Source organism: Theropithecus gelada, chromosome 12 (genome assembly GCF_003255815.1).
Source record: "Theropithecus gelada isolate Dixy chromosome 12, Tgel_1.0, whole genome shotgun sequence".
Lineage (NCBI taxonomy): Eukaryota > Metazoa > Chordata > Mammalia > Primates > Cercopithecidae > Theropithecus > Theropithecus gelada.
Genome location: NC_037680.1, coordinates 93,061,845 through 93,087,477, shown reverse-complemented (window position 1 = coordinate 93,087,477; position 25,633 = coordinate 93,061,845). Strand labels below are relative to the sequence as shown.

At 43.2% G+C, this 25,633-nt stretch overlaps 1 protein-coding gene across 2 annotated transcripts in view; it reads right to left on the bottom strand.

Annotated features, from left to right (window-relative positions):
• Positions 1-1,320: 1,320 nt before the first annotated feature.
• The window catches only part of SMARCAL1 (SWI/SNF related, matrix associated, actin dependent regulator of chromatin, subfamily a like 1), a 65,788-nt gene continuing 41,475 nt past the window's right edge, over positions 1,321-25,633 (bottom strand). For both annotated transcript variants that reach the window (XM_025404267.1, XM_025404268.1), the window contains exons 13-18: positions 20,267-20,337; positions 16,284-16,386; positions 9,134-9,316; positions 7,371-7,471; positions 5,967-6,063; positions 1,321-1,637 (exon numbers count right to left, since the gene is read on the bottom strand). In XM_025404267.1, the coding sequence (XP_025260052.1) occupies positions 1,398-1,637; positions 5,967-6,063; positions 7,371-7,471; positions 9,134-9,316; positions 16,284-16,386; positions 20,267-20,337 (795 nt within the window). In that variant the 3' untranslated portion in view covers positions 1,321-1,397. The remainder of the gene's footprint in view (positions 1,638-5,966; positions 6,064-7,370; positions 7,472-9,133; positions 9,317-16,283; positions 16,387-20,266; positions 20,338-25,633) is intronic.

Here is a 25,633-nt window from a genome sequence, read left to right as displayed (position 1 = left end):
CTTAGTTCAGAAAAGAGAATGTAAAATTTCTTATTTGTTTTTTTGAGACAGAGTCTTGCTCTGTTGCCCAGGCTGGATTGCAGTGGCACAATCTTGGCTCACTGCAACCTCCACCTTCCAGGTTCAAGTGATTCTTGTGCCTCAGCCTCCTGAGTAACTGGGATTACAGGCGCGTGCCACCACACCTGGCTAATTTTTGTATTTTTAGTAGAGATGGGGTTTCTCCATGTTGGTTAGGCTGGTCTGGAACTCCTGACCTCAAGTGATCCACTCACTTTGGCCTCCCAAAGTGCTGGGATTACAGGCATGAGCCACTGCGCCCAGCCCAAGAATGTAAAATTTCCCATTAATAATTTTTAAATATTGTTTGTAAATTGAAATAACATAATCTATTGGGTTAAATATATTATTAATCTTTTTTTTTTTTTGAGATAAGAGTTTTGCTCTTGTTGCCCAGGCTGCAGTGCAATGGCGTGATCTCAGCTCACTGCAAGCTCCGCCGCCCGGTTCAAGTGATTCTCCTGCCTCAGCCTCCCAAGTAGCTGGGATTACAGGCATGCACCACCACACCTGACTGATTTCATAATTTTAGTAGAAACAGAGTTTTTCCATGTTAGTCAGGCTGGTCCTGAACTCCTGACTTCAGGTGATCCTCCTGCCTCAGCCTCCCTATATTATTAATCTTAAATTGAAATCTTCTATTAGAAAAGTTACAATCACATATGCAGCTTGCATTACATTACTATTGGACCATGCTGCTCTAAACCAGGGTTGGCAACTATGGGCAGTGAACAGCTTCCAGCCCACTGTCGGTTTCTGTACAGCTGGTAAACAAGGAATGGTTTTTACATTTTTAAATGGCAGAAAAAAAAATAATTTGTGATACATGAACATTAATAAAATTCAAATTTCAGTGTCCATGAAGAGTTGTATTGGAAAAGAGAACCTACAACCATTGCTTCTCCCACTGCGTAAGTTCCACAAAGGCTCATACTTTGTCTTTTGTTGGACGAATGACTGCCAGCACCTAGGACAGTGCCTGCACAAATTAGGTGTCCTATAAATATTTGTTGAGTCAGTAAATTTTAAAATTCTAGATTATGGGGACTGTGTAGGAAGGACCTCATTATTTAGAGAACATGAATTACCCACTACTACGACTTGCTGTGTCCATCCCTAAGCCAGAAGAGCAGAGGTTAAGACCCCAAGCAAGCCCACACATAATGACACAGGAATGGAAAGTTGATGCTCGGCCTGGTCTCCTGCTGAGCCTGGACACAGGCACAGGCACTGCTGCAATGGCAAGAGAAGTGCAAAAAGTTTTAAAACAAAATACATTACTTTATTTTAATTCCATGATTTTAAAATACTTTTTATTTTTTTTCTTTTTGCCCCTTTTACAGGGGAGAGGTAAAGCTGTCCCAGTTATCAAAAAATTCAAATCTCCTTTTCTTCTGTGGACTGGCTGTCAATGAGCTTTCATCCAGGGTGTCTCCCATGTTCTGGGAACTACTTCCAGATGTTCCTGAAGCACTTCCTGGGTCAAAGGACTCTGCTGCTTCCAGGAGCTCCATATCACTTCCTTCTTTCTCAAAGGACTTCTGGAATAGGTCATAGATCTTCTGCTGCTTTGGGTCCTTCATCACAGAAAGAAAAGAAAAGATAAAAGGAAGAACCCAAGCTCCAACACTGACTCTCCTCCACTGGGGCTGATGGGAGAATATAAAGATGAGAGACCACATATTTTATGGTGTCAGGGAGCTACATGATGGCAAGTGCACATCATCTCAGCAAACCATCACTAAAGCAGCCTCATTGTTTTAGTGACTGACATCTTACCCTCTCTGCACTCACAGGGTTAGGAAAAAGAAATGATTGTGAGTGCAAAGAAGCTGCTCTCACGCTATAATTTACATTGGAAATGTTTTCCTTTGAACTTTCCAAATCACTATTTCAATACTGCACTCAAGATGTCATTTCCTCCAAAGCCTTTCTCTACTAAGGGTCAGTTAAGGTGTAATTCAACTTCTAAATCTCTATTTTTAAATTTATTTTTATTTTTTAAATTTTTTAAGAGACAGGATCTCACTAAATGTTGCCCAGACTGGTCTCAAACTCCTGAGTGTAAACGATCTGCCCACCTCAGCTTCCCAAAATGCTGGGATTGCAGGTGTGAGCCACCATGTGCCCAGCCCCCTAGACTTCCAAATCTCTGTGTTCAGCCATGGCTTATACCTAATTTTCAAAGTGGTGGAAAAAACATACACACATTTAACATATTCATAAGTAGATATATGTACCTATTCTGATTACCTTAAATTACAAATAATCAAAATACCTACCAACAGCATCTATACATTGATGACAATGGTGTAGTGTTAAAACCATGACCAGTGGATACCACTACAACACACGATCACTATCATCCCTCTGCCGATCTTTCTTACATCTAAATTTTCAACCTTGACCATTTTTCAATCCAGAGGTATATTTTCCATATCTCCACTGACATCCCACAGTTTCATAAAACTAAACTGGTTTAAAATCAAATGATCTCTTAGCTGGGCACAGTGGCTCTTGCCTGTAATCCCAGTACTTTAGGAGGCCGAGGTGGATGGATCGCCTGAGGTCAGGAGTTCGAGACCAGCCTGGCCAATATGGTGAAACCCCCATCTCTACTAAAAATACAAAAAATTAGCCAGACATGGTGGTGCACACCTGTGGTCCCAGCTACTTGGGAGGCTGAGGCATAAGAATTGCTTGAACCCGTGAGGCAGAGGTTGCAGTGAGCCACGATTACGCCACTGCACTCCAGCCCGAGTGACAGAGGGAGATTCTGTCTCAAAAAAATAAATAAATAAATAAATAAATAAATAAATAAATAAATAAATAAATAAAAATAAGGCTGGCTGCAAGGGCTCACGCCTGTAATCCCAGCACTTTGGGAGGCTGAGGCGGGGGGATCATCTAAGCTCAGGAATTAGAGACCAGCCTGGGCAACATGGTGAAACCCCATCTCTACCAAAAATACAAAAAATTAGCCAGGTGTTGGCAGCGTGCGCCTGTAGTTCCAGCTACTTGGGAGGCTGAGATGAGGGGATCACTTGAGCCTGGGAGGCGGAGGTTGCAGTGAGCCGGGATAGTGCCACTGTACTCCAGCCTGGGTGACAGAGTGAGACCCTGTCTCTAAATAAATAAATAAATAAAAACAATCAATGGTCTCTCATCTCTCTCCTATACTCCCAAAGCAGCTTCTCTTCCTGTAAGTCTATTTTTTATAGTCTACCTGCATTCTCGTAGTCTCCCAGGTGGAAATCATCCAGGCAGAGTCCTCAGCTCATGCAAGTTTGTTCCCCCCATCAGTTCCCTCCTCTCTCCTTCTAGGCACCATCTTTACTTGGGCCACATCACTTGGTACTGCATGGATTTGCAACAGCTCAATTGCACTTCCTGCCTCAGGTTTCTTTCCATTTCAAACAGCGTACAGATCTTTGCCAGCTGGCCACTGTTTCTCACTATTCCTTAACCAAATCCCTCCACAATGGTGAAGGAGGGTTCCTTGAAAACTGATGACAGCCTGTCACTTAAGAACTTCAGATTATTCAATTAACCTGCTCCCAAAATCTCCTAGCCTTTCAGGATCCCAGCCCTGCAGAGGGAAGTGATATGAAAGATCATCAAGGTTGACCCCCAAATAACCCACATGTCCTCCTCCAGGATGCCCTCATCAGCCTCTTTCTGAATGCCTGCAATGTCAAGCAAATGCCACCCTGTAAGGCAGCCTATTCCAAGTAGAAAAAGCTGCTAATGTGCATTTGATTATGATGATGGCAACACTGTATGCTAACTTGGGGCATGCATAATTAATTGGAAGCGAGTTCCAAGATCAGATTAATATTTCATTTCCCCTCTCAGAAGGAAGCCTATCTCAGTGAGATATAACCTCTTCTGCTTTTGTCTCCTATATTGGAAGCAACATTTTCTTTTTCTAGTAGTTTGTTAAAATTTTTCAGCCCCATCTTAATTAAAAAATAAATTGATATAGTTATTAATCAAAATAAATATTGAGAAAACTCATTGATATTACCTTGCACTTATATTTTAGGTAGAAATTCTTAACTAATTTAGAGTCAGAGAAAGGCAAGGAGGAATAAATGAGTTCAAGTGAGACTCTTTTAAAACTAGGCTTTTTTTTTCTTTTTTGAGACAAGGTCTAGCTCTGTTGCCTAGGCTGAAATGCAGTGGTGTGATCTTGGCTCACTGCAACCTCCGCCTCCCAGGTCCAGGGAATCCTCCTGCCTCAGCCTCCTGAGTAGCTGGGAATACAGGCATGTGCCACCATGCCTGGCTAATTTTTGTATTTTTTTGTAGAGATGGGGGTTTCACCATGTTGCCCAGGCTGGTCTCAAACTCTTGGGCTCAAGCCATCTGCCCACCTCGGCCTGGGATTAGAGGCTTGAGCCACTATACCTGCTCAGGCTCTTTCTTTTCAAAAGGCGTATGATAACCTAGGCTCTGTTACCATTTACCATTCAGCTGAACTGGACAGTTCTTTAAAAAGCTTAAAAATAAGGTTGTTTTAAAATTGGCTTATTAACTATATATGCCTGAAAGGATAATTTGCAATCTGCATTTAAAAATATGATCTGAGTCTTATTTATCCCAATATTTAGCAAATAAATTCTTGCAAAGAAAGAATTTATTTGCTAAATAAATGTAAGTGAATGAGCAGATCCAGAGAGTCTTAAGTCTTGGTGTCAACGATAAGATTTAACTCAACTTCTTATTTATTTAAACTTTTTTCTTTCTTTTCCTTTTTTTTTTTTTTTTTTTTGAGGCAGGCTCTTGCTCTGTTGCCCAGTCTGGAGTACAGTGACCATCATGGGTGACTACAGCCTTGACCTCCTAGGCTCAAATGATCCTCACCTTTTCCTCCCGAGTAGCTGGGACTACAGGTGTGCACCACCACACTTGCCCTAACTCAGCTTCTGATGGTGATTTCACAGGAAGGAGGAGGTGCTTCACTTTCCTGATAAGCTACCGTAAGGCCCCTTTCTGCATGAGGCTCAGACCTGATTCAAGCTCTGGCAGAAACAATTCAACCATGAGCTGTGCTCGAGGAGGCCATACTCCTAGTTTTCACCTTCTGGCCAACAATCCAAGCTGGGGAAGGAAAACAAGCTTTCGAAAGGCTCTCGGTCTCTTGCTCCCTCCATTGTGTTTCACTGAAATGGGGGAGGAAGAGTCTGTGGCAGCCACTGGGCTGGAGCACTGAGGCCAGGCAGGCATGATGCGCCCAGGGCTGTCCCGTCCAGAGGCAACAGCCTTCCCCCTCAGCACCTTTGACAAGGCCTGCCTGGTTATGGAGGGATGCCTCTTATACTCCTCTACAACAAGGGGCTGAACTCAAAAGAAGAATGCTGGGCCAAGTCAGGAAGCCTTCTTCCTTGGGCTGGCTTCACATGCCCTGTGACTTTGTGCAAGGCTACTGCACTGCCATGTCTCAGTTTACCCCTCTATCAAGTGGGGAGACACTGAGAATAAAATAAAATGACAGAGGGGAAAATATGTTCTGTGAAGCCAGTATCCTATTTTAAACACTCCCCATTCTGTGCTGGGGACACATTCCTGCAGCAGCCCTGTGTGTGGTGTTGCTGTGTACTTTCTGAAACAATTCAACATTTGCCATAGGGAGTTTTGTCAGTTTCTAACGGTCTGATTGAAGAGGCAGCATTCGGAGTCTGTGCGGGAATGTCAGCAGCTGTAGGAGCTAATGCCATCACTTCCCCATAAAGCGACGCATGCATGGTTCAACTGAGAATGACTGCAGGCCATTGCTTTCAGCTCTGGGGCTAGGGGAGGTCCCTAGGAGTGATTCACATCCTCCTACTCAGGACCCAAAGACTTGGCAGACAGCTTAATGCCTCCCTCTGCTCCAGGGGTGAAGAGCCATGTGCTGGCATTACCTTGTAGAGGTAATCAGTGGATTCTGTCATTTCTGAAAAATTGGTCTCAGAAAGCCCAGCTTCCGCCAGAACTTTAATCTTCTCTTGAATCAGGGGCCTGTTGGGGAGAAATAAGCTGCAGTGAATACAACCTGTGCAGAACCACCAGACTAATGAAAATGAAGCCACCCTCCTCCTTGTTCTTATGGGACCACGGCTTGTTCACAGTTTCACATCTTTGCATCTCTCAAGGCGCAAACATCCATGTTGAAAAATTTGCCCCCTCTCATTTGTAAAAACTCCAATTTAGGGCTAAGAATACCATCAGGTTCCATATTCTTTCTAATGGAAGATGTGTAGGAAATAAATCCTGCCTCATTACAACACAATTTTGAATCTGGTAGTGTTATGAGCTGCCCAATTAACGAATCCACTAAACAGAGGGAAGTAGGAGTGGCCCACACACATTGCAAAGGGAAGACTCCTTAGTCATAAGGCTGGAAACAGACAAGCAGTGGAAATGAATAAGATAATCAAGAAATTTAATATCAGGAAGAGGGAGATAAAGGGAAGAAGCTTTTTGAGATTTTTCACTTAGGTAACAGACAGAAACCCCCGGGTTGAAAATCTTACTCCAGCTCTGCTAACAAAGTACACTACATGGTCCAGGGTAAGCCACTTCCTCCCTGTGGTCCAGCAGCAGCAATGTAAGATGTACCCACCAGATAAATGCACATCATAAAGGGTAAAAAACTGTCACCCTGTCCTAACAAATGCCTTCACGTCTGGGAACAGGGTGTTTTACAAACTAAATTCCATCTACATTTTGTCACAATCGGCACCTCTCCCTGCCTCAGACCAGCAGGAAAAGGAGTCACAACCCCTTATTGCTATAAGATTCCACATGCACCCTGCAAGCCACCAGTGAACACTAGTGAGGGAGACCAAATATGGTCATGATGAAAGCAGGAGGGCATTACTAGTCAATTTTCGTTTTCTTTTTTTTTTTGAGACAGAGACACGCCTTATCACCCAGGCTGGAGTGCAGTGGCTCAGTCTCAGCTCACTGCAACCTCTGCCTCCCAGGTGCAAGCGATTCTCCTGCCTCAGCCTCCCGAGTAGCTGGCACTACAGGTGTGTGTCACCACACCCAGCTAATTTTGTCGTATTTTTGTAGAGACCGGGTTCCACCCTGTTGGCCAGGCTGGTCTCGAACTCCTAACCTCAAGTGATCTGCCCGCCTCGGCCTCCAAAAGTGCCGGGATTACAGACGTGAGCCATTGCGCCTGGCCACTAGTCAATTTTCTATAGATCCTTAAAGACCTTACTTAGCAAAAGCAGAAGCACTTAGGGAGCAAAGTAAACATATCATCAGCTTCCACCCTTGCTCAACTCCAAATGCCAGGCCATGCAGCCAAACCATACCAAAGGTAGTCGTCAGCTGTGCCCTTTGCCACGAGGTAGTGAATGCCCACTGAGCTGGTCTGTCCAATGCGGTGCACGCGGTCCTCAGCCTGGATCAGCACCTGTGTGTCCAGAAATCGAGACAGGCAGGTAAAGGCCTGAAGCAGTTCCACCCACCATAGCAGGTAGCCTCTCCACCCCATTTCCAGCCCCACCACAACCCTCCCTCCTCAAAGCACTTCACTGTCTCAGACCTAGAAATAACCTGCACTTCACTATCTCAGACCTACAAATGACCTGCCACTTTAACAAAAGAGAGAACCCAAAACAGCCCTGGTTGGGGAACTGGCATCTGGAACAGAAGATCTGCAGGTGGCCGTTCGGTGCTGGGCACTGAGCTAGGTGCTGCAAATGAAAAGGCACAGGCTCTGCCATCAGGCTGCATGGGCAGGGGCCAGTGATGGAGGCCTGCACACTTCCATTTCTTCTCTGTGTGAAATAAAAAGTTATCTTCTAAATAAATAAAAACATCACACACAAGGGAGAGGCTATCCATGATTTGGGCATAGGGTGGTGGTTTAATATAGTGGTAAGCCTTATAATAAATACTTAAAGGCTGGGCGTGGTGGCTCACACCTGCAATCCCAGCACTTTAGGAGGCCAAGGCTGGTAGATTGCTCGAGCCCAGGAGTTCTAGAACAGCTTGGGCAACATGGCGAAACCCTATCTCTACAAAAAATACAAAAATTAGTCAGGCATGGAGGTGTGCACCTGTAGTCCCCTGCTACTCAGGAGGCTGAGGTGGGAGGATCACCTGAGCTTGGGAAATCAAGGCTGCAGTGAGCCAATAAGTTCCTGCAGTCCAGCCCGGGTGACAGAGCAAGACCCTGTCTCAAAAAAGGAAAAAAAAAAAGAAACCACCTAACATCATGAGCATTATTTTTTTTATAAAATGGCTTCACTCTCAAGGTCTACCCATTATTAATGTAGTCCCTCATGTGTAGCCAACAAAAGCCATAATATCAGATATTAAAGGGGATATAACTTCCTGGAGATTACCAGAAAAATTTATGAGTTCAAACAAATGTTTTATCTCTGCTCTGAGTTGGTCAGCTAAGGCCAATAGTGGTCTCCAGGGAACTACTCACTGCTGTTACTCTGCCATCAGGCAGGTCCATTGTTAAAGCAGCTCACAATGATGGCTACTGAAGGGGGCACAGGCTGGAATGTGAGGTCTGGGCTGCAACCTGGTGCCACCACGTGTCCCTCTTCAGTTACGGCAGTGCAGTCCTTCCTGCCTCACCCCTTGAGCTCTCGGTGCCTTAACTTCCTCCTATGAGACATGAAGTCTAAGATTCCTTCTAGCCCTGGAAGACTTCAACCTTCCTGTTGATAAAACGGAGTCGATAATCCTACAGGTTGCTGTGAAAATCTAGAAACCAGCCAATCGCCTGGCACGGTGGCTCACGCCTGTGATCCCAGCTACTCAGGAGGCTGAGGCAGGGGAATCACTTGAACCCAGGAGGCGGAGGTTGCAGTGAGTCGAGATCACACCACTGCACTCCAGCCTGCGTGATAAGAGACTGTCTCAAAAAAGAAAAAAAAAAAAAAGAAAGAAACTAGCCGATCGACACAGAAGTGCTTAAAGGAAGTGAAAACTGACTTGTGGGAAGTATAATGAATGGATAAAAAGGAAACCACACTTTCCACGACCGACACTCGCTGCTTCCTGCCCACAGCCATGAGCATGCCAGTGGGGTATCCAAGTCTTCTGCGTCTCTTACCCCTGGGTTCCAAAACAGCTCAGCGAACACCACCAGGTCAGCCGAGGAGAAGGTGAGGCCCATATTGGCAGCGGTGATGGACAGCACGGCCACGGCATGCCTCTCCGACAGCTGGAACTGCTGGCACAGGTCCTCCCGCTCAGCCGACGATGTGGAGCCATCGATGCGGATGTGCTGCACGTGCTGTAGGAACAAGGGGCAGAAGCAAGGTGGGCAACAGCCCCGGGTCGGGGGCTTCTGAGCAAACCATACCCAGCCACAGCTCAAACATGGAACCAGGTTCCAGCTCAGCAGAGGCCCCTGCCTTCAGAGATTTTCTTTTCAAATTGAAATTGGTATGGAGATGATTGCTTATACTCAGGTGCCATTGTAAGAAATAATACAGAGATCCCTCTTAGGCCTTTGCCCAGTTTCCCACAATGGTTAACATTCTATAAAAACTATAGTATGATACCGCAGCCAGGATGCTGACTTTTATACAATCCACTGATCTTCAGATTTCTTGTTTTACTTGTATGTGTGTGTTCTACACAATTTTATCACCTGGGTAGGTTTTCATGTATTCACCTCCAATGTCAAGATACTGAACAATTCCAACATTGCAAGGATCCTTTTACCTCCCTCCCCTTTCCACGATCCTTAGCTCCTGATAGCCACTAATCTGACCTGCATTTCTAAAAAATTTTTTTTTCTTTTTCTTTTTTAAGATGAAGTTTTGCTCTTGTCACTCAGGCTGGAGTGCAGTGGCTCATGGCAACTTCCGCCCCCCAGGATTCAAGCAATTCTCCTGCCTCAGCCTCCCAACTAGGTGGGATTACAGGTGTGCACCACCATGTCTGGCTAATTTTTGTATTTTTAGTAGAGGCGGGGGTTCTGCCATATTGGCCAGCTGGTCTTGAACTCCTGAGTTCAGGTGATCCGCCTGCCTTGGCCCCCCAAAGGGCTGGGATTACAGGCGTGAGCCACTGCACCTGGCCAATTTTTTTTTCCCCCAAGAATGCTCTATAGGCCAGGCACAGTGGCTCACACCTGTAATCCCAACACTTTGGGAGGCCAAGGCGGGTGGATCACCTGAGGTCAGGAGTTCGAGACCAGCTGGCCAACATGGTGGAACCCTGCCTCTACTAAAAATACAAAAATTAGTGAGACATGGTGGTGCACGCCTGTAATCCCGGCTACTCAGGAGGCTGAGGCAGGAGAATCATTTGAACCCAGGGCAGAGGTTGCGGTGAGCTGAGATCCCACCACTGCACTCCAGCCTGGGCAACAGAGCGACTATCTCAAAAACAAAAAAAAGAAAAAGGAATGCTATACAAATGTTATATAAATTGCACAGCATATAACCTTTTGGAATGGACCTTTGCATTCAGCACTCTCTGGAGATTCATCCAAGTTGTTACCTGTATCAGTAATTTTCTCCTTTTTTTTGCCGAGAAGTAGCCCACGGTATGGATATACCATAGTTTCAGCATCCATCTGTTGAAGGACATCTGAGTTGATTCCAATTTGGGGCTACTACAAATGAAGCTGCTATGAACATTTGTGTACAGGTTTTTCTGTTAACCTAAGTTTTCATTTCCCAGAGGAAAAATGCTCAAAAGTCAATCGTTGTGTTGTATGGTAATGCATGTTTAGTTTAGCTATTTTCTTTTAAATGGCATTTATTTATTCTTGGTAGTGATAAACATGATAAGGAAAATAAAAACATGTAGTAATCTAAGCAATCTACTTTTCCCTGTCTCTTTTTTTAATGTGTATGGTATATATATCTTTTAAATAAAAAGTTTTATATCCTGTTTTCCCCCAATAAAACGTATTGTAAGTAAAACTGTATTATTAAGCATTCTAAAATATCATTTTTAATGGCCCTATACGATGTCATTATGCATCAACAGCATAATTTAACCATTCTATTTCTGCAGATTTAGGGGTCTCTAATTTTTCCTAAAAGGATGTGTTGGTAAATGTCCATCAACAGGTGAACAGACGATGTACAATGGGATGTTATTCAGCACTAAAAGGGAGTGAATATCTGCAGGTCTAAATAACCAAAAAAGAAAAAAAAAACAAAAAAGGAAAACCAAGGAGTGAACACTAAAAAGAAGTGAGACACACAACACGGATAAATCTCAAAAAAAAAAAGTACATCCTGAATGTCCTTTTCTCCACATTTATATTCCATATTCATATAAAATTCTAAAAAACTGCAAACCAATCCGCAGTGACAGACCGTAGACCAGAGTTGGCTTGGGGATGGGAGGGTGAGGGAAGGGGCAGGAGGGAGTGATTACAAAGGGACACGAGAAACTCTGGGGCTGGGGGCAGCGGGCGGCAGATATGTTTCCTGTCTTGATTCTTATAAAATTGTACACATTATGTGCAGTTTACTGCATGTCAATTATACCTCAATAATGCTATTAAAATGGAAAGTTTTTAAGAGGATGCCAATTTTTGGTGATTTTCTTAGACTGGACTACAAATCAAAGTACAATAGCAAAAAGAAAAAACTTAATTTAAGGCTCCTGGTATTATTGCCAAATTGCTTTCCAATAACTAATGTATTAGCATGTCCATCTTGGTGCACTTTCATCAACAGTGAGCCCCGCACATTTTTAAAACCTCTGCTGACTTGATGCGGTGAAAAAAGAAAATCTTTTTTTCACTAACTTGATTACTAGTGAAATTGAGTGTTTTCACATCGTTTAATTGGCTATTGGTGTCATTTCTTTGATGAACTATCTATTTATGCAGGTTGCCCATTTTGTTTTTTTTCCTACTGGGAGTTAGGAAATACCTTTACATGTAAAAACTATTATTTGTATGTCACAGAGGTGGCTAATAGTTTCCCTAGCTTATTTCCTTCTATTAATTTTCTGTTGTTTTCTAAATGCTCCTTTATTTTTAAAAACATGTAAATTTTCTTATTATAAAAAGAATACACACTCATTGCAAAAATGTAGAAAACCTAAAAAGATAATGACGACTACTTAGAGATAATCATCATTAACATACTGGTATATATTCATCAGGCTTTTTTCTATGCATGACTATTTTATTTATTTTATTTTTGAGACAGAGTCTTGTCTGCCACCCCGGCTGGAGTGCAGTGGCAGGATCTCGACTCACTGCAGCCGCTGCCTCCCAGGTTCAAGCAATTCTCGTGTCTCAGCCTCCTGACTAGCTGGGATTACAGGCATGCACCACCACGCCCAGCTACTTTTTGTATTTTTAGTAGAGTTGGGGTTCTGCCATGTTGTCCAGGCTGTTCTAGAATTCCTAACCTCAGGTTATCTGCCCGCCTCAGTCTCCCAAAGTGCTGGGATTACAGGCGTGAGCCACTGCGCCCAGACAACATGACAATTTTTAAAAATTATTATACATACAATAGCTTTTTGTCCATAGTATGGACATCTTCTGATAGCAATACATACTAACCAGATACCAAGAGCTTCAATTTTGGAGCTTCTTCAGGTTCTTACAGTGTTCAGTGATGTCCAAAGTTAGGAACCACTGATCAACATTATATTTTATGGCTGAATGGACTATAATTTATTTAATAGTATATCTGTTGATAAAAACTTAGATTTCCAATTATTGAATATTATAAACAGCATGAAATATTCTCATTTATAAATCTGACTAGTCTGATGATTTCCTTAGGATAAATTCCTAAAGTGAAATTTGAAAAACTGAGTGCACACCTTAAGTTACTGCCAAACTGCTCTCCAAAAATGTAACAAATGTACAAGAGAATCATAACCACTGTGGGCCAGGCATGGTGGCTCACGCCTGTAATCTTAGCACTTTGGGAGGCCGAGGTGGGTGGATCACCTGAGGCCGAGAGTTTGAGACCAGCCTGACCAACACAGTGAAACCCTGTCTCTACTAAAAATACAAAGATTAACTGGGCATGGTAGCAGGCACCTGTAGTCCTAGCTACTTGGGAGGCTGAGACAGGAGAATTGCTTGAAGCCAGGAGGTGAAGGTTGCAGTAAGCCGAGATTGCACCACAGCATTGCAGCCTGAGCGAAAGAGAAAAAACCCCCCCCAAAAAAAAAAAAAAAAAAAAAAATTTAACCACTGTATATACGTATCACAGAAAAAATCCATCTGTTTAGGTAATTCGAATCAATTTTTCCTTTTGTAATTTCTTTGTTTTTATGCTTAGAAAGTCATTCTCCACCCAGTGATCAGCTATTGTTCATTGGTATTTTCTTCTAATACTTCACAGTTTCAAGGATCTTTGATTCACCTGGAATTTAATATAGTAAACAGTGAGGTAAAGTTTCATCTACCCTCCCCACCCCCCAATTATTCAGGCAATTACCCAAACTTTGTTGAAGAAATTGAAAATGGACTTGTGACAATTCCTTGATCATGTATTTGCTTCCCATTTATGGTAAAGGGCTATCTATTCTCTTCCACCCATCTGGCCATCTCTCTGGGGCCAGCATGGCTGACATTTAATTATTGGTGTTTTATAATACATTTTAATATTTAATATCTGAAGAGTCAAGTCTTCCAACATTGCTCTTCTTTTTCATAGTTGCTTAGATATCTCTCCTTTTTTTTTTTTTTTTTTGAGATGTTCGTGGGAATAACAGTATAAAGTTCCCTTTAAAAAAATCCACCTGGAGGCTGGATACGGTGGCTAATGCCTGTAATCCCAGCACTTTGGTAGGCCGAGGCAAAAGAATTGCTTGAGCCCAGTTCTAGACCAGCCTGGGCAACATGGCAAGACACCGTCTCTACAGAAAAATTTAAAAATTTGCCAGGCGTGGTGGTACATTCCTGAGGTCCCAGCTACTGGGGAGGCTCAGGCAGGAGGATCACTTGAGCCTAGGAGGTTGAGGCTTCAGTGATCAGTATTCATGCCACTGAACTCCAGTGTGGGAGACAGAGTCAGACTCTGCCTCAAAAAAAAAAAAAAAAAAAAAGAAAAGAAAAAAGAAAAAAAAAGATCTAGTTGGAGTTTTTATTAGAATTGAATTAAACCAGCTGGGCCTGGTGGCTCACACTTGTAATCCCAGCATTTCGAGAGGCTGAAGCGGGTGGATCACTTGAGGCCAGGAGTTCAAGACCAATCTGGCTAACATAGTGAAACTCCATCTCTACTAAAAAAATTAAAAAAAAATTAGCTGGGCATGGTGGTGCGCACCAGTAATCCCAGCTATTCACGAGCCTGAGGCACGAGAATCTCTTAAACCAGGAGGCAGAGGCTGTAGCGAGCTGAGATGAAGCCACTGCACTCCAGCCTGGGCAATGGAGCGAGAGCCTCTCCCCAGCAAAAGAAATTTAAAAGATAAAAAGATAACTGATAAAACATTAATATCCAGAATTTATAAAGAATTTTCCTAGATCAATAAGAAAAAAAACAATCCAACAGAAAAACAGGCAAAGGATACAAACAGAATATTCACAGGAGACAGCTAAAATGGCCATAAATAAATAAATAAATAATAAATAAAATTATACACATTTTACTGGTAGTCAGGGAAATGCAAATTAGAGCAAGAATGAGATGATATTTCATATCTCTGGATTGGTAAAATTAAAAAGTCGGATAATACCAGTGTTAATGGGCACATAGAACAACAGGGACCCTTATATGTTGTTAGTGAGATTATAAATGTGATGGCCACCTTGGAGAACAATTTGACACCACTTAGTACAAAGATGAGCCTATTTAATAACCATGCAAGAGCATGCCCGAATATGCCTGTCCTACACAAAGCACATACACAAGGCATAAAGAAATGCATAAATACAAACATACACCTACTGTTATATTCACACAATAGCAACCATCAGCAGGAGAATGGATAAACTGCAGTATAGCTGTCCAATGAGATACAATTCCACAGTTACAGTGAATGAACTATATGTGTAATGTAGCATAAAATCTCAAAAACAATGCTGAGAAAAAAACAAGTTGCAGGATAATTACACCATGCTGTCATTTATTTTAAATTTTAAAAAATATGCAAAAAGGAGACTATAAATTGCTTAAGATACATACTCCTAGAATAAAGTATGACAACATGGAGGGCAAGGATACCCATTACCTTCATAATAGTGATGTTATTGCTGGAGAGATGGAAGGGGAATAGAGTTAGAACACTGAGGGGACCTAAGTATTTTATTACTAAAAATAAATCTTCACGCCGGGTGTGGTGGCTCATGCCTGTAATCCAAGCACTTTGGGAGGCCGAGGCAGGCAGATCACTTGAGGCCAGGAGTTCAAGACCAGTCTGGGGAACACGGTGAAACCCCGTCTCTACTAAAAATACAAAAATTAGGCAAGGTGGGGTAGTCCCAGCTACTTGGGAGGCTGAGGCACGAGAATCACTTGAACCTGAGAAGCGGAGGCTACAGTGAGCTGAGATCCTGCCACCACTGCACTCCAGTGTGGGCAACACAGCAAGACTCTGCCTCAAAATAAAAAAACTAAAACAACCTTGAAATAAATACAGTGAAACTTTTCATTTATTAAATCTGGGTGGGAGATACATGGGTGTTTGTTGTATATTTCTCTGTATCCTTAATGTATATTCAAATATTATATAAAAATAAATGATAAGGGAAGACAAAGAGCAATTTACTGCCTTAAATTTAACCAAAATGAAAAGGGGATGAAATGTGTTCAGTTTTCATAAACATCCTTGGAAATCCTTCTAGATCCCTTTCGTTCAATTCCAAGAGAGCCATAAAACTCTCTTCTAACGTCTGCACACCGCCACGTGTAATTAATAAAAGTGCTTTGACAGTGCTGAGGAGGAATGAAAGGAAGGAAAAGAGGAAAACATTCACATAAATACTTGTCTCCATACAAAAGGACAATTTTGCTATCTCCTCTCTTGCCAACTTTGTAATTATTTATGCAGAATAATGAACAGCCCCTGGGAGACGTTCCTAAAGCAAGACTCCTGCGATATCTATTTGGAGCATGGAGGAAGTTAAAATGACAGGGCTGGGGAAACATTTTGACCCCACTGTGGTTCTACAAACAAGAAGAACTGTTCTTCAGAAAGTCTTCAGCAATGCTTCCGGAAGCCATCGGTCTCACTTTGCTTGGATCTGATCTAAGCCTGACCAGAACAACTTGGAACATGGCAAAAGCAGCCCATAGTGAATTTCAAAGGGAGCTCACCTTTCTCTCAAGCTCCTGTGTAATTGCATCCAGGACCACCTTATGGTGTGCAAACACTAGAAACTTCTCTCTTCCACTTTCCAGTAGGTCCAAGATATATTCACTGCATTTGACAATGACAACAAAACAGATTAAACATATACTTCTTATGTTTTATGTGTCTCTGGTATGTTACTGAAACATTCTTATTATCTGGGATCACAGAAGATGATCAACAGTTTTCACTTTACCTCCGACTATCATTATTATTATTATTTTTTTTTTTTTTTGAGACGGAGTCTCGCTCTGTCACCCAGGCTGGACTGCAGTGGCCGGATCTCAGCTCACTGCAAGCTCCGCCTCCCGGGTTCACACCATTCTCCGGCCTCAGCCTCCCGAGTAGCTGGGACTACAGGCGCCCGCCACCTCGCCCGGCTAGTTTTTTGTATTTCTTAATAGAGACGGGGTTTCACCGTGTTAGCCAGGATGGTCTCGATCTCCTGACCTCGTGATCCGCCCGTCTCGGCCTCCCAAAGTGCTGGGATTACAGGCTTGAGCCACCGCGCCCGGCCCCGACTATCATTATAATGTATTTTATATACAAATTAGAGTGTCCTCTGTAGAACTGAAAGTACTTAGGGAGGGGACTAAGGAATTATTGACAGTACACAGATTTCTAGAAGCTAAACATTGAGACATATACAATACTAAAGAGACATTCCGGGAAGGATCTCCAGCTCCTCCCACTTTAGACCTCAAATGACAGGGCCAGTAATTAAGTCAGTAGTAAATAAATTCTCTTCCAAGGCAGAGGACTATGGAGAGAAGGATCTCATTTGTTTGGCCTACCTTTAATTTACTTCTCCGTTCCATCCACTGTGTTTTTTCTTAGCTTCCCACCTTTTTTTTTTTTCCTAAGACTGAGTTTCACTCTGTCGCCCAGGCTGGAGTGCAGTGCTGAAATCTCGGCTCACTGCAACCTCCGCCTCCCGGGTTCAAGCAACTCTCTTGCCTCAGCCTCCTGAGTAGCTGGGATTATGGACACCGCCACGCCCAGCTAATTTTTGTATTTTTAGGAGAGATGGGGTTTTACCATGTTGGCCAGGCTGGTCTCAAACTCCTGACCTCAAGCGATTTGCCTGCCTCGGTCTCCCAAAGTGCTGGGATTACAGGCGTGAGCCACCGCACCTGGCAAGCTTCCCACCTCTTATCTTTCGCTTGGCCTTAAGGTGGCTACCCTCAGGGAGCAGTGGGGTGGGAAGTCACCGGGTTAAGAGACCCTGGCTGGGTCCCCCTCTCCCCTGGTAGCTCCCTGAAGAGGGATCACAATTCCAAAGAGGTAAGCCCAGTAGTGGCAAGTGAGCTCCTTCGCTGAAGCCATCACCAGCCATGGGTGCGTCTGGGCGGGGAACAGACTCTACCTTCCTTAAAGAAGGATATGTCTTAGGTGGGGGAAGGGTACGTGGACTGCCCTGTAAACATCCAAGAGTCATTTCAAACAGCACTATGACTGACCAGGGCACCAGATTTGAGTTCAATTTGTGAACTGTTCATACTAATAGAATTTACTTTAATTATTTTGAGAGACATAAAATTTGCCATGATATAAGCAAAAAAGTTTATGGCTACAGCATCAAAAAGTCACAAGGCCACAAAATCCACTTGGTGAGCTCATAATAACCACAGGCCCCAATTTTCCTAATGCCTCTATCCCCTCTATATCTCATACACAGTTTTGTGGTTCTATAACCTTCTACAAGTTCCTAGGCTTGAAATATCTGCCTACCACAACAACCTTGGCTTTTTTATTAAAAGATGCCCATTAAAATGAAAAAACAAACAACAGCAAAAAAGAAAAGAAAAACAACTGGCTGAGGAAATTGGAGTTTTGAAGACGTACAGTCTAATTTCCACTGACTAGCTGTGTGACTCTGAGGGCCAGAGAGTCACAGATTCACTCAGTGTCTGCATTTTTAAAAACGGAGCCAGTGTGACTTACGTGATCTCACAAAGATGCTGTAAATGTGAAATGAGTTCGCAGGTGTAAAAAATGTTTGGAAACTACAAAGTACTATACAATTTATTGTATATAGAATTTTGAGAAAGTATATATAAGGTATGACCAAAGTTTATTTATGAGGTGGTAGAAAGACTTAAAATTTCTAAGGGAAATGGGTGGCTCCGGGTGCAGTATCTGAAGAGAGAGGCACCCGGTGGACTCTGAATTTTGCAGGTCCTGAGCTGAGGGAGCAAGGGAGAAACGCACACCCTTGCCATCTGTTATTCCACAGCACATGAGAAATGGGTTGGCGGGGGCAACTCAGATGTGTTTCTGGGAGAAAAGTTTCCAGGCCATAAAAACCACATCTGGAGTTCATGAGCTCCGTAACAGGGTCATAAATGAAAAGGGCAAGCCGGGCGCAGTGGCTCATGCCTGTAATCCCAGCACTTTGGGAGGCCGAGGCGGGTGGATCGCCTGAGGTCGGGAGTTCGAGACCAGCCTGACCAACATGGAGAAACCCCGTCTCTACTAAAAATATAAAATTAGCTGGGCCTGGTGGCACATGCCTATAATCCCAGCTACTAGGGAGGCTGAGGCAGGAGAATTGCTTGAACCTGGGAGGCGGAGGTTGCGGTGAGCTGAGATCGTGCCATTGCACTCCAGCCTGGGCAACAAGAGTGAAACTCTGCCTCAGAAAAAAAAAAAAGAAAAGGGCAGTGCCCAGGAGGTGAAGGGGACAGGCCAGCACTGGGCAGTTTTTCCAGGGAGCAGTGCAGATCGAGTGGTGTGGGGAACTCTCTTGCCTCAGTGGAGGGTGTGGAGAGGTAGGTGGGCCGAGTACGAGGGTGGGGAAGGTATGTTTCCTAATTTATCCCCAGATCTCAGTCCCCACAGCCAGTCTGGCACCACTCAGCCCTACGGAATCCATTCTCATCGTAATTTCATCAGTTGGACCATTATCCTGCCAGAGCATCACATGAATGTTAAACAAAAAAAAAAGTCAGGCAAACTGCACATCATTAGAACTGCCAGGTTTCTACCCCAGTGATATTTAAATAGGAGTGGGTTTTTCCTTAAGAAAGGCATACGATTGAGGATTCCGTCATGAATAATTCTAAGAATAGAAATTATTACTTTAGCTTAGTTTATGAGGTGGAAATAGAACTAAGCATGACAATGCCCGTATCTTTTGAACAGACTTTGACATTTATCTTTTTATTTAGGTTAGTAATGGATGACAATCCCTGACTTTGGGGAAGACCCGAGTATCCCCATAAGGCAGTTTTTCCTTCTCATTTTTTTTCCCTAAAGGCAAATGATCCCAGTTCTCCTAGAAAAACTCTCCCTTTTAGTGTTGGGGACAACCCCACCCTCCTAGGGCTCCCAGCCTACTTGGCTCAAGACAGGATCTCTTAGGGACCCAGGTGCATCCTAGTAGTAGCTCCAGTTACTGGCCAACTTACACCTTGTGGGTAATCAAGGGCATGGTGCCCTAAACTTTTACTTTTTTCATTTTTCCCTTGAGACAGGGTTTCAGTCTCTTGCTTAGGCTGGAGTGCAGTGGCACCATCGTAGCTCACTGCAGCCTCAACCGTCCTCCCTCCCAAGAAATCCTCCCTCCTCAGCCTCCCAAGTAGTTGGGACCACAGGTGTATGCCACCATGCCCAGCTAATTCTGTTCATTTTTTGTAGAGATGGGGCCTCACTATGTTGTCCAGGCTGGTCTCAAACTCCTTGACTCAAGCAATCCTCCCACCTTGTCCTCCCAAAGTGCTGGGATTATAGGCATAAGCCTGGCCCCTAAATTTTATTTTCAAGGCAGCTATGATTCTACTCTCTGATCATCTGTTTTATTTTTTCCTTCCTCAACAAAAGGCACATTTAATAATCTCTGGTCATTTCTTAGCAGTAAAATCATTCAGGCAGACTAAAGTAATAAGTTGTTTTTTTTTTTTTTTTTAAAGATGAGAGAGAGAGAGGTCGACGCTTAGTGACCACTTACATGACAGATGGGATTTTAGCTTCAGCCGTTCTGTTGAAGAAGAGAATGAGGGCATCTTTCTGCTGCTGTTTCTGTTGAAAGAGAAATTAAGAATGTTAAGTGCCCCAGTCTGAGACTCTGGGATGAGTGGATCTAATTATTGCTCCTATGTGTTTTACAAATCTCAACCACCCCTCACGAGAGTCAGGAGACCCTGGTGCTGACATAATTCCCCTTTCACTTTCGCCAAGTCAGAAGACCTGCCTGGGTCTGGTTTTGTCCTCAGAGACAGCATTAGAGCCACTCTGCCATTGTCCAAGAACTGTTGCAAGAATCCGAGAGGCAAGAAACATAAAAGCTCTTTGGAAAAGCATTTCAGGTAGGCATTTCACCATATACACCAAACCCATGTGATGCACTGAAATGTGGCCTTGGCTAAGCATACCTATTTACCACAGCCTGGTGACAACTTACATGTGACATCTCCCCAACTTGCTTTTTGCTTCCCTCTTTTCTTCTGCCAAGCTGTCACTACCTGACTTACAGAGCTTACCTCTCTCCAAGACTTACTTAATCAATTCCAATGGACCATGACTATCTATTTTACTATCATTTTATTTTACCTTATTTTTTATTTTTTTGAGATGAAGTCTCGCTCTGTCTTGCCCAGGCTGGAGTGCAGTGGCGCGATCTCGGCTTACTGCAGCCTCTGCCTCCCAGGTTCAAGCGATTCTCCTGTCTCAGCCTCTGAGTAGCTGGGACTACAGGCGTGTGCCACTATGCCCAGCTAATTTTGTATCTTTAGTAGAGACAGAGTTTCACCATGTTGGCCAGGTTGGTCTCAAACTCCTGATGTCTGGTGATCTACTCACCTCGGCCTCCCAAAGTGCTGGGACTACAGGCGTGAGTCATTGTGCCTGGTCTATTTTAGCATCATTTTAAAACCATTATTCAGATGTTCTTGGTCTACCTCCCCCATAGGGTAATTAACTTCCCAGAAGAAGAAACGGTGTTTTCTTTAGGGTTTACATTTACATGACTCCTAATAAAGATCGCTAACACAGGAGATGCTCAAATCGTTTCATAATAATGTGAGATCACCTTTACTATTGCTCTGGCCTCCCAGAGATCATATTCTTACCATCATCAGTAAGAGTGTCCCCCCAAAATTCATAATCTGAAACTTAATTTCCAGTACAGTGGTGGTAGGAAGTGGGGCATCTGGGAGATGCTTAGGTCATGAGGACAGAGAGCGTGTTTGTTCCTTCCACCCTCTTTGAAACAGAGACTGGGCCCTCACTAGACACTGAATCTGCTGGCCACTTGACCTTGAACTTCCCAGCCCCTAAAACTGTGAGCAATACGTTTCTGTTTATAGAAGACTCAGTCTAAAGTATTTTGTTACAGCACAAATGGACCAAGACAGGTGGCCATCTCCTTCCACCAGCAAGCACGGTTTTACAGGTGGACCTTCTTCTTGTGCCTGGCCTCTGTAAGATCTGTGACTGACAGGACAGCTTCCCCGGGGAACAAAGACATGATTCAACAGCAATAACATCTACAGCCTTGAACCTGTCATTCTTGAGATCTCAATAACTCAAGAAAGCAACCACAGCCAGACTACCTAAAACTAATAACCATGGATGGAGGAAAAAGCTGTCTGGTTAAAACAGCTTCTTGGCTTTGGGGTTGTTTTTATTGTTTTTGAGACAGGGTCTTGCTCTGCCACCCAGGCTGGACACGATCATGGCTCACTGTAGCCTCAGCCTCTTGGGCTCATGCGATCCTCCCACATCAGCCTCCCAAGTAACTGGGACTAAAGGTGTGCACCACCACACCAGCTTTTTAAAAATTTTTTTGTACAGACAGGATCTCACTATGTTTTCCAGATTGGTCTCAAACTCTTGGGCTCAAGTAACCCTCCCATCTCGGCCTCTTACAGTGCTGGGATTATAGGCATGAGCCACTGCACCTGGCCAGCTTCTTAGCTTTGAATGATGTCTTTCCTCTAGGACTTTACCGGCAAAAAGAAAGATGCTGAGGAACCACAGGAAGCTGTGGGGTCACTGATTAGACCATAGATCCCTTTCATATCCTACATGTGTCTTGGCAGTGGCAGCGACCTATCCTATTTTATATCAGGCTCTGGAAACATACACAACTTTTCACCTGTGGCTAGTGAGCTCAGACTTCATGAAATCCATTTATGGACCTCTAAGGGTCCCCAGCAGCAGGCTAGCCCTCCAACCCAATGCAGTTTCTAGTAGCCAAAGGGGCAGGGCAGGCTTACATATGATGACCTCACTCGCAGCATGTGTGCCTCCATCAGACTGCACCCCATTCGGTCCCCCCTACAATTTTACTCCTGTGTCCTTCAGAGACAGCCTACCCCTCCCATCCACACTCACTCATGCCACACTCCCTAATAAGAAAGAAAGAGGGCAAAACAAACAGATGGAAAACTGCTGAGAAGCATTTTCAGGAATCTTGCCCTAACATTTGGCACCTAGAGTTGATGAGAGTGTGAAGAAACAAACACTAGTATACATGACTGGTGGGATGGTACACTGGGCTAGCCCTTTTGGGGATGATGCAGCAAAATGTACCAACCCCCTTTAAAATATGCCAAAACCCCATCATCCAGCAACTTACTCCTTAAAAGTGATTCTCATTATAAAATCACATGTGCACAAATTTCTATGTAAGCTACTTTTTCAGTACAGTATTACTCAGAATAGTGAGCAATTGAAAATAACTTAAAGGCCCAACAAAAACGATCCACGAAATTATAGCCATGTGAGAAAACACTACGCAGTCTTTAAATATAACGATTTTGTTGTTGTTGTTGTTGTTTTTTCTGAGACAAGGTCTCTGTCTGTCAGACTGGAACGCAGTGGCACAATCATAGCTCACCTCAGTCCTAAATTCCCAGGCTCAGGTGATCCTCCCACCTCAACCTCCTACCCGAGTAGCTGGGACTTCCCACCTCAGCCTCCCACCAGAGTAGCTGGGACTACAGGTACACACTAATTTTTTTGTATTTTTTGTAGAGACAGGGTTTTGCCATGTTGTCCAGGCTAGTATCAATCTCCTGGGCTCAAGTGATCCTCCCGCCTTGGCCTCCCAAAATGTTGGGATTACAGGAGTGAGCCAGCACACCTGGCTAAATATTATGTTTTAAGAGAATATTTAACAACATGGAAAAGTCTTCATAAGTCAGTAACCTGTTTTCCTTCCCACTTGACGTATTTGTACGATCCCAGTTCTGCTTTTAAAATATACGTATTGCTTATTGCATATATAAAATATAATATTTTATATATATTTATGTGCAGATATAAAAAATATATCTTAAAGCAACATATACACACATAATTATAGAAAAATACTCAAATTATACATGCCAAAATTATGGTTGTATAAAAGATGATTCTTTTTTATAGTATAGTAATAAAAATAACAACTCTCATATACCACTTATTATGGGCCAAGCAGTGGTCTAAGAACTAAGCATGCATTAACTCATTTAATAATTAGCATTGCTATGAGGGAGGCACTATTATCACCACTGCACAGATTAGGAAACTGAGGCAAAAAAAGTCAAGGGAGTATACTTGTCACACTGCTACTAAATGGTAGAACCAGAATTTGTAGCACTTAAAAGTGCAGGCTCTGAGGCTCAAATATCTGGGCTGATGGTGAGAATTTAATGACCCAATACACGTAAAGCACCATGCCCAGCACATAGCAAGTATTCAATAAATGTTACTGATTTTAAGTATTTTTCTTTATTTTTCAGATTTTATACAATGGATATCTATTGTATTAATACTTTTAATGTGGGAGAAATCAATAGTTTTAGCTTTAAAAAAACTCCCCCAAACTATGCAGACATAATACTCTCTATTCATGATCTTACTTCTTTTGCCAGCTACTGTCCAGGAAATTTTAAATAACCTGCATTCTTTGTTCCTGACTAGACCTTAATTAAATTAGATCCAATGGAGTTTTTAAATTTTTCTACATCGGAAATTTGAGTGGATTATCAAATGGCAAGGGTGAACTGATATTGTCACCAGGAAATCTGTATGGACTTGTTCCATTTCTCTGCTCCTGGTCTTGAGGACGAAAAAATGGCTTTAGACAAAAGATGACCACAGTCAGCTTTCCTTAGCCTGTGAAGCGAAATCCATTATTTCAGCTGAAAAAATGAGAAAAGGCTTTCATTATACATTATATTCTATAAATTGGCTCCTTCACCTCGGCTCCTGTGATATAAAGTTTTTTTTTTTTTTTTTTTTTTTTTTTTTTTTTTTGAGACGGAGTCTGGCTCTGTTGCCCAGGCTGGAGTGCAGTGGCCGGATCTCAGCTCACTGCAAGCCCCGCCTCCCGGGTTCACGCCATTCTCCTGCCTCAGCCTCCCGAGTAGCTGGGACTACAGGCACCCGCCACCTCGCCCGGCTAATTTTTTTTGTATTTTAGTAGAGACGGGGTTTCACCGTGTTAGCCAGGATGGTCTCGATCTCCTGAACTCGTGATCCGCCCGTCTCGGACTCCCAAAGTGCTGGGATTACAGGCTTGAGCCACCGCGCCCGGCCGATATAAAGTTTTTTAAGAAATGTATTCTTCCAGATGGAAAGGTGTGAAGGAACAAAGAAAGAATCAATTCTTGACAGGCAGGTCAGCAGTGCTTGGCTGGAGTCACCATGATTTGCAAAATTGCAAGGAAACTTGGGACTAAAAAGTAACTTAAAAAACTGGGGGCAGTGGAGAGAGGGGACTTTCTATAGGTCCATAGGGCCTCCTTATTCGACTAAAACCAGACAAAAAAAAACCAAACCATAATTCCCCATTTTAACCCTTCCAACTCAGGATTTCATAGCTGGCCAGGGTTTGGAAGACATGCCTACGGTCATGTAGTCCAGCCTGCAGCTGATGCTGACTCCCTTCCTGAAGCAAGTTACAGCAATGCTCCTGATTAGATCCATGGTTTAGAAATGCACCAAATCAATGACTTTAGAAATCCAAAGCTTCTGATGGCCCAAAGCACACACATCTGTTTTCTACTTGGATTTTCCATTATAAAAATGGATTTATATTAAGACACAAAAAGGCAGCAAGTTCTTAAGGAATTATTATCTGAAAGAATTTAGTGTCTGGCTTCAGCCATCACACTGAAGGTAATCTGTACCAACTCAATTTCTATCTTTCAGGGATAAACATTTAATTTTCCTAAGCCTCCAAGGAAGCAGACAGCAACTCTCCAGTGCTGAACTGAGAAGAGCTCCGGGCTCTTTCTCAGCTGGATTCTTGAAGAGTGATGCTGCAATTTAGGCTTCATTTTCATCATCTGCAAAATGGAGTTAAGACTGCAGTGTTTACAAAGCA